Raw genomic sequence first — 9769 nt, 5'->3', positions numbered from 1 at the left:
ATCGGAATGTTTCCGTGTTAAGAGCAGATTTTCATTTAGTTAAGTAAATGTACTTAATCACTCAAAGCCTGTAATTTTAATTGTTTGAGCTATTTCGATTTTAGATCTTAAAGAATCAAAAAAATTTTAGCTATGCCAGAAATTAGCCAAATTTTTTGAAAACATTTTGTTTTTGAATTGCTGATGTGGTTGCTACTCTTGTGCTACATTCACAGAAAGCGGCTACTATTGTTATTATAAGCTAGTTTTTTAAATTCAATTAAGGGGTGAAAATTAACAGGGCTTCAAACATCACACACAAGCAGGATGGAATTTTGCAATTCGAAGTTTGGCAATTATGTTAAACTCGATAAGGCCTGGTAGAATCGCCGGTTATATATGCTTCGCTCTTGCACGCTACAAATTTTTTGTTCCAAAGTGATGACTTGAACGGTTTTTGATCAAACGCAATTGCCAGATAGTTATTTTAGATTTTTTTGACATTTTTGATTCAAGTTTTGGCAGGCTTCATTAAATCCAAACTGAAACATTCATGGACATTTTTATTTTCAAAAGAATTGGATAATATGAAAGATTCAATATTCAAATTTGTTCCTCACTGCAAAAGTTTAAACGTCAGTTTTATTAAACTGCAAAATGACAATCGGATTTTAAATTACGGCGCAGTTGAAATGACAAGTCCACTATCACTCATAGAGTACATACTTGCCGAGTGATATCAGCATCGGCAAAATTTACTGCTGCAGTTCATAATTTAGACGAAGAATGTATTCTGGCCGTTTTCAATAGCAAAATGGGAATGTCAATATATGGAAAGAAAATGAGGAACTTCAAAAGAAAAATTAATAAAATTTTTAAATCATCTTTTTAAACAAATTAAATCGCAATTTTAAATCATTTTGGTTTTATCTTTAAGAGCACAAGAAATAAAAATAAAGAGATATTAAAAGGAATTTGGAAAATTAGTCACTTTACACACTGAAATATTGTGGATTTCAATCAGTAAACTAACAATTTTTGGCCAACTATCAAACCATGGGGACCAAATTTCTCAAATTGAGTCCAACATCAGTAGAAGAAACCGTGCTGTATTTTCAAGTGAAATTAGGACTTAATTTTAAGAAGGGTAAAATAATCAGCAACGTTGCCCTCGATTTAAGAAATATTTAATCTAACTATCCTCTCGACATGGAACTAAGCAAAAAAGATCTAACACAAAAGTGACATAAGCTCGAAACTTCATATTAGATCAGAAAAAAAATGTTAATATCGTTCGCGGCCTTAAAACCAAACTTTAAATGCACTATCACGTATGAAGTAATGAAGTATTATCTGCAATTGGCTGACCCGCATTTTAATACCATTCGAAGAGTTAAACATCGATATTGGACAACTCAAAAACTGAGCAATAATATTGAGAAATAACAAAGAGCACAAAGTAATAATATTTGACATATAATGCAATTAAATTAAACATACAACACCTGTCGTGTCTGTTTACAGCAAAAAGGACAATATTGGACATCACCGAAATGTGAGAACTAATTCTGCTAAAACATCACTGCTATTGCGCAGCAGAGGTTCTAAGGAAGGAGGGCAATATAAGCGTTTGAAAATTGTCAAAAGCGCAGAGAGTTCAAATGGGGGGAGGGGTGGGGGTTGTACTCTTAGTTGCTTTAAGTTAGAAAGACTGGAAAGTTTGTATTATTAGTAGCGACTAAAGTTTTCTCTTGTGGTTTTCTGAAGTTTGCTTCACTGCGAAAGGGCTGTTGTGTAGTCACCGTTGACATCCTGACTTGTAGAAACTGTAGTTACGAGTCCGTTGAGTTGCTGCTGTTTAAGGTGATCTTCCAGAGATATTTGCAGATGATGGGGGTTCGCCTGTTGTCCGTATAACGCCGCCAGGTGTTGATGCTCGTTCCCGTTTGCCATCCCGCTTTGGGCTGACGCTACTGGCAAGTATCCTGCAGTCCCGTACGGTCCGCAGCCGGTAGCTGAGAAAGGATGCTGAGTGGTCAAATAATGCGTATGGTGGTTAGCCAGTGCGTTAGGATGCGGCCCACTTAGACCATTGACAGCTTGGGATCCATTTCCGGTGATTGCCATATGGTTCATCTGATGTGCCAAATGAGCCAAGTGACTCGAATAGGCGATGGAAACCGGGACTCCCGAAGTGGCTCCCGAGAACCCGTTTCCGTTCGGCATCGTCGGCGAGACTCCGTGTCCATTGGCAACACTTTGGCCCGAGGCAGTGGTAGTTGTCATCAGAGCCCCGTTGCTCTGAGCTCCAGAGGTGCCAGAGATTAAGTTTTGGTCCAGGTGGATGCCTACAATTATGAAATATTGATCGAACCACTCATATCCGATAACAAGTTTTGAAAAATAAAATGTCTTTTCATTTTTTCCACTAGAGTTAGAGAAATTCTGAAAAGTCTGCTTGCAGATGTTTTGCAGATTTTTTCCAGAACTTCTAATCAAAGTTTTTTTTTCCCAGAGCTTCCAATCAAAGTATTTGAATGAATTTAGATATTCCATTCAATTTTAATAAATAGAGAATCAAACGGCGAATACTGACCTTGTGAGTATTGGTTATTGTTGGTTGTTGACAGCAGGTAGGAAGGCTGTCCCGCGAGTCCCGCTGGAATTCCGGCCGCAGGTTGATGGGCCCCGTTGGGCGAGAGCTGCTGCATGGCTGCCGCAATTGACTGCTGGCCCAAAAGTGCGGCAATCGGAGGGTAAGCCCCGTTCCCTAAGTGACCGTGATGGGTAAGTTGGCCGGGTGCTCCGTTAGGTGAGTTCGAGGGATATCCGGCCGCGAGTGGAAGATGGTGTGGGAAAGCAGCCGCGAATGCGGGGTTCGTGGCCGCCGCCAGAGGCAGCGCTGCGGCGACAGGCCCTGACGTCATTCTGTTGTTGGCAATGCTGTGATAACAGAACCCATTAGGTGTCAAAATAGACGGGTCCAGTGCTGTCAAACTCGTCAAAAATTCCTCTCCGTTTCTGAACTTCGTTTCCGGTTTCTTTTTCTTCCCAGTATCTGCAAACTTCACTAGAAGAGGTTCCTTCTCGGGCGGTGGGTGGGGCTGGCCCGGCAGAGGGTTTCCGTTTAGTTTGTCAATAATGTGCTCACAAATTTCTTTGGATTCCATACGCGCAAACCCAACTCCCTTGCTCTGGGTTGAATTGTCTCTGAGAATGCGGGTTGAAATCACATGGCCGTAATTTTTAAGAAGTTTTTCCAGTTTCTTCTCATCGAAAGACTTAGGCAAGTTTGAGATGTAGAGATTAGTTGGGTCTTGTTCTTGCTGTCGAGCCATTTGGGCCAAAACCCCTTTATTTTGAAGCGCTACAACTGCTTTCAACGCTTCACCCTCGTAGGCGAAATCAACGAACCCGTAGCCCTTGCACAAATTGGTGTTTTTGTCTAGAATAGCTTTGGTTGACACTATTTGCCCATATGCTTTGCACATCTCTACTAAGTAAGCATCGGTGGTGTTCTCTGAAAGACCCCGAATGTACAAGTTAGTTTTGCTCAATTTTTCCCCGCTATGGTCGTCGCCGCTGAGGCAATACTGTGTTATCAACTTCGGGGAATCCGCGGACGACTGGGAGTTGTTAGAGGAGGAATCACAAGGGATCCCGTTGTTTCCCGAAACCGCCACACCGTTCGTGCTATTCTTTGCCGGCGAGTTTCCGCTGGCGACGCTGCCTCCGTTCAAGTAAACCCCGCTGTCTTTGCCCGGAGATGAGAGGTCGGGGGATGCACTGTGAACCCCATTGGGTTGTTGTCCGCTGTTGCTTCGCATGATAGTACTCACCATGGTAGGGAAGTCGATGGTCGGATGCTGAAACAAAATAACTTTCAATATATGATTAATTTATCGATTGCACTAAAAGCACATTACATTTCAGACTTTTTTTAATACAGTCCATTTTTTTAATACGCCTTTTCGAGCTGTCACATTTCTCTGCGTGTCTTGTAAAAGCTGGGATTACTTCTAATTACTGAAGTTAATCGTTTTTTTTTGCTTAAATTTTGAAAAGCAAGCAAGCAGATGGCCTCGTGGTAATTACATGCAGCAGAAAACACGTTGGTGGCATTGAGATTGTGAATTCAGGCAGTTGTTATTGGGAGGAAAAAGGCGGCAGATAAGTTTAATTTGCATTCGACATTGCTCTCATGCTTACTAGTAATCGCCTTAATCTCATCCGAATTAATAATGCGAACAGCATGTGACGTAAATAAATAAATTCGCTTGGTTTACTGAATAAAATACAACATTGCTTTTTTTCTTTTTTGTTCAGAGCGGTTATTTATTTAATAACATTAAATTACGTAAATCTAAAAAGGTCCCTCTCCAAATTCTCAAAGAAATGTCAAATGTCACCCCTATGCAATAGGCCACGTGAATAGAAAAGAACGATCATCAGAAAAAAGCAAATTTAACGGAAGAAAATCACAAAAGTGCACTATTTAATCAGCCAAATGTTCCCTCTCAGAGAGAGCTTTGTTGTTACTATCAAGGATTTCCCTTCACTTCAGCCAGTGCTGCGCAATCCAAGTTGAATTGAAATAGTACCAACATAAAGCGTGCGGTTCACTTCCAGCGTAACTGGCAATTGAAAATTTCATCATCTCAACTGAACTTAATCCAGATTATCGCAACTGATGACGCAGGGAAAATCTAAATGAACGCGTGTAGGAAGAATAAGACCAGGCAATGTTTATAAAAAATTAAATCAAATTGGATTTTGTGAGCGATAGATTATGAAATGAGATGAAAAAAACGGCTTCAATTTATGTTGGAATAAATTGAAATACTTCGTGTACCACCATTCGCCAAAAATGACGGAAAACCTTAGAAAACCAGCAAGTTCATGCAATCCAAACTTACTAAGTTTAACAAGACCTCTTCTATCAAAGCTCTGAAACTTCCGGCTACCATTTTAACATATCTAAACTTGTTTTTCGATAGTTTGATTTATCATTTTTTTAAAGTTGTTTTTCTGAGATCTTCTTCCCAGACGCACGCAATTTAAAGTACATATGTTTTAAGTCTAGTTATACATTATTTGGTGCAATTAGCTTTTCCCAAATCACTTTGGACTGATGTTTGCACCGGATTGTATCACCGACTACGCACCGCGTTGAATGAAAATTGGAGCACTTGCACGAATTAGTTTGGCAATTTATAAACACCTAAACAGAGTCGATGAATGCAACTTAAGAAAAACAATTGACTAGCTTTTTTGGAAAAATCTCATCTTTTGAAAGTCTACGGAAAAATATATGGTATCAAAGCTCTTGAAAGTTCTGAAACAACTTATGGTTGCCACTTTTTTGATATATTTAACCAATTTGAGAAAACTGGATCAATAGCTAAAATTTTCATTTCGCTAGGAAATCTGATAAATATTTTCCATTTTCGAAATTAGAATTTGATCACATTTTTCGTGACCTTTACGCTTTCGCTGTTCGATAGTTGAGTTTGCCTACATTTTAACAAAAGATATGAAGTGACCTTGCTTGAAAAGAAGACAAAAACCAAACCGCAAAAAAAAATAAATTTGAGCCTGAACAAATTTTGAGACTGTTTCTGAAAAAAAATCAATGTGACCTATATAAAGCTTGAACTACCTTATCGACTCTTAAACATAATCATAGACGAAAAATCGTTTTGGAATTTAAACTGAGGTCAGTAATAGCTTTCAGATCAAAAATGCATCAATCAAAACTTGCTGTTTAGAAAGTCGCAGGAATATACGCATGCATATTCGTAGTTTTCTATGAGAGTCGGTGCAAAAAAACTCAATATTATCCAAAAACTATTATGATCAACACAATTGTGAATAAAAATTTAATTTTTTGAACAATATTGTCACCAACAGATCAACAAAAAAATTGATAATGAATTCCAGAAACCAAAACAAAAAAACAGTTTTTTTTTCGAAATCCAAATCCCAAACTTTTCTGAAACTGAAGTTTTTTCTTAACACCTCATAGAATTTCAAGAAAATTTTCCAATGACAGTTCCTTCGTTAAACTAATTCAATTGATTAAACTGGATGCAAGTTCTTATTCAACTGAAAAATTAAATTTAAACCAGTTGCAATAGGTTAATCCGCGTTAAAAACAGAGGGAGCAAAATTTACACATTTTTAATGAATATAAAATTAAAGAAAAAACTGTTGTGTTGGCATGTTTTTTTTTAGATTTATGACATAGTTTTTGGCTCAAAAATTATAAAAATGGAAATTTCATTTGATTGCAAAATCGTCTTCCCAGCGCAAAGTCGAATACAAAGTAAAGTGTTTCTTCTCATCTGGTAAAACTTGATTTGTACCCACTAGCGTGTCTCAACTCAATTTGGATTGATTTCTGAGCCAGGTTAAATCGCTGCTTATGCTGCGAGTTACAATGAAAGTGGTGAACTTGAGCCCGCCATGACTTTGCTAAAAACGATAACAAGTAAAATACATTTGTAATTTTGAGCTCAAGGCATTAATTCGGGCTGTATAAAAACAGCCTTTGAAAAAATGTAGTTAACAATACGACGTACGTAAGTGTCTTCACCAAGTTCAGTGACACTTGAATGTTAAATTATTTTTAATCACCGGTATGTGTAAAAATAATGAAAATTCGATTAAAAGTAATAACCTTTTTTGACAAGGATGATGAGTAAGTCTCGCAAAGAGAGACAAGCTTTAAGTTAGAAAAGTCGCATTTATTTTGATTTTCACTATGGATAATATAAAGATGATAATGGATCAAAAAATAAATTCTAATTCAACGGGAATTGGTGCCATTAACGGGTTAGTACTGCTCAGAATGAAGTACATTCAAATTTTTGAGGGTCGTCTAATACCTTTACAGCAGGAAAGTATTTATTTCAACGCAGCTTCTGCTCACTTTTTACTGGTTTCATAACACCAAGAAGAGTTTGGTCATAAAAGTAAGAATTTAAAGCTCCTTTATAATACAAGATCTGTTTGGAAAAATGGAAATTTAAATGGTTTCTATAGCGCTAAACAGAGAAGCGGTTTAAAGGGCGGAAATCAGGAAGTACGCTGACTTAAATGGCAGATTACTTCAGTTATCGTACGAGGAAAAATATATAAAATTAAATAACTATTACAGAAAAAAAACAAGCAAACCAATTGACATTACTGGTACTATTTAGCTCCAAATCAAATTTAGAAGAAAAATTCCCACTTCAAGGCTCTGTATTTGAACAAAAAAACACGCCCAATTTTGAAGAATTTTGTATAAACAGCAGTAATTTAATTTGGAGCCAATTATTTTTTGGGGAAACCCTTTACGCTTGCCGCATTTGTGCACTTTATGGTCCAATCTCTTAACAGCTCTTCCATAGCTGATTCTATTGTGCACAATGTTTAAATATTAGAGCAAGTCGAACCATCAGCAGGATGAGAAGCAATTCAGTGGCTCTAAACTGAACTTCCTCGCTAAATGACAATAACGTATAGGCGGTTGGACGGTGAAATTGCACGCTTCTGGGCGGCGACTATTAAAGGTGTCACGGGCAGGCGGGAGGCAAACTATTAGGGCGGGGGTCTTTGAAGACGTAGATGGTCAGCAGAGTAGGATCATGGCGAGAAGGAAGGACGCACCTCAGTGAAAGAGGAAGCTAGCTAATTGTTCGGGGCTAGAATAGAAAGACGGCAGGGGAAATAGGGGCAAAGGGCGGAAGGGAGACAAAATACAATGGACAAAGGAGAAATTTCACATGGTCAAATGAGGCATATTGAAGCGATTTAGCGTTGCCAATTAACAAATGCATTTTCAAATTCACTCTCCGTTCTGCCATTAAACGCAGATGCTATCAGACTACTGCGCTTAAAATGTCAGATACAGATTTAGAAAGCTGTTTTCAATTTTTTAATATATGCAAATTTGAAAGAAGGGTAGCCGACGGCTCTACAAAAAGCGCAGAATACTCAGACCACAAAAAAAAGTTTGAAATGTAAAAAAAGGTCGTTTTTCTTTTAAATTGTCTGCTGTTTTTTTGAACAGTGAATTGAAATTTGCTCCAAAAAAGATAATGTTACTTCTAATACGGCTGAAAAAAATTCTACAATGAACAATTTGGATCTGAGCGATGAAATAAATATTCAATCCATGACAAAAATTCAATCCCATGAAAAGTAGATATTCAGAACAACTTTTCTCGACATTGAGTCAAATTTTTCAAAATTTCATTCAGGAATCCGAATTTTGACAAATAATTCTTGGTGGTGCCTGATTTTGCATGAAAAACGCATCCTAGGCCATAGTTCCACAATTAGCTGAAAACATTTTTCGAACAAAATGGGGTTTCGAGCAAAAAGTTCGGTTTCACATCATTAAAATTTTCTTCAATATCATAGAAGAAAAAAACAAAAGCAACAACTTACTGAAAATTGGCAAATCAAGAAGCTGCACATTTTTGAAACTTTGTTCCAAGAATAATCATTTTTCGGATCTACTTAACAACCTAACAACCCCCCCCCCCCCGCTATAGTATCTTTTAAAGAATCCCCAACCCTACTATATATAAATAGTACATTAGCACCCTAGAGCTTTCTATTGAAAATTCTAATTTTGCTGCATTCTGAATTGGTCGAAAAATCAACCAACTTCATCTATTTAACAACCTACCACCCTTTCTCGAAGTGGGGATTGCTGAGTAGATCCCATATTTGTTTTTCTTATGAAGTATTGCATACTCATTTGCTGAAAGACATCAACAAAATATATTTCGAAAATTGCAAATGTTTACCTGTATCTCAATTGAAGAGAGGCCCATTGAACTAGATGCTTATATTTAACAAAGAAAGAAATGATTAATTCAAAATGAAAACTTCTTCTATTTTTTTGTGATAGTTATGCAAAATCAGGATCTAGACATAAATGAAATTCTTTTCATCCAGACATCCAACAAAGTTTTCAGGAAATGGTTTGAGGTGATATGTTGTGATAAAACAAGGGATTTCAGGATTTAATAATTTGAAGTCGTGAAATAGCCGTAGATTTCTTTGATCCAACTTGGACAAAACTCGTCGGCGCGGTGGCGGGACCTAAGGTAGAAAGAGTGAACGAGTGTGCACCAATGTTTTAATGCTATTAAGAATCAGAGAAAACTCTACTATCTTGTTAGGCAAATCGAAAATCAAACAAAATCTTAAGATAACAAAAACAATTTTGGCGTTACATCTACTGATGAGCAATAGTATTGACTTTTCTGCTCAATATAAACTACTACATCGTAAATCTGGACTAAATTTCATCTTTAGTTCATGATTCGGTTACATATTTTTTCAGGGGTTCAAGTTTCGTCACGTACATATAATCTGTCTACAATTAGAAAGCAGCTTCGAAGGCTCAAACTACTTTTGCAGGTAACTGCATTAGGTGGCCTGGTTGCTCAATGAACAAAAACAAGTTATTTCTCATCCGATCAATTGTATGACAACGTCCCCATTAATTAACCGACTAAGCACGCAAAGTCAAGCCAATAGACTATTTTGACCAAGTTACAGATTATTGCTAGCTAAATGAAAATACCTGCTTGGCAATTTTAAAATAGCAAACATACAATTAAAATGAATAATTTGCAAATTTAAGTGCTTTCACATTTCAGACATTTTTAGCTGAAAACGATTACACTCGTCAAATAAGTCGCATAAATGTGACATAAGTTGAAATATTTGAGTACACTGAGGGAAAAAATTTAAATTATTTCTTATTTAAATGATTAAGTATAATGAT

The 9769-nt window shown here is 37.0% G+C and overlaps 1 protein-coding gene across 12 annotated transcripts in view; it reads right to left on the bottom strand.

Annotated features, from left to right (window-relative positions):
• Positions 1-525: 525 nt before the first annotated feature.
• The window catches only part of LOC134854588 (RNA-binding motif, single-stranded-interacting protein 2-like), a 36534-nt gene continuing 27290 nt past the window's right edge, over positions 526-9769 (bottom strand). For 9 of the 12 annotated variants that reach the window (XM_063870896.1, XM_063870900.1, XM_063870902.1 and 6 more), the window contains 2 exons: positions 2576-3845; positions 526-2327 (listed from right to left, as the gene is read on the bottom strand). In XM_063870896.1, coding sequence (XP_063726966.1) covers positions 1753-2327; positions 2576-3845 — 1845 coding nt within the window. In that variant the 3' untranslated portion in view covers positions 526-1752. Of the gene's footprint in view, positions 2328-2575; positions 3846-4074; positions 5864-6658; positions 7885-8780; positions 9598-9769 lie in introns of those variants that run through there. The other 3 variants (XM_063870897.1, XM_063870906.1, XM_063870898.1) reach the window with 3 other exon arrangements.

Source organism: Symsagittifera roscoffensis, chromosome 9 (assembly GCF_963678635.1).
Source record: "Symsagittifera roscoffensis chromosome 9, txSymRosc1.1, whole genome shotgun sequence".
Classification (NCBI taxonomy): domain Eukaryota; kingdom Metazoa; phylum Xenacoelomorpha; order Acoela; family Convolutidae; genus Symsagittifera; species Symsagittifera roscoffensis.
Note: the sequence above shows the minus strand (reverse complement) of the source record. Positions and strands in the feature narration are given on the sequence as shown.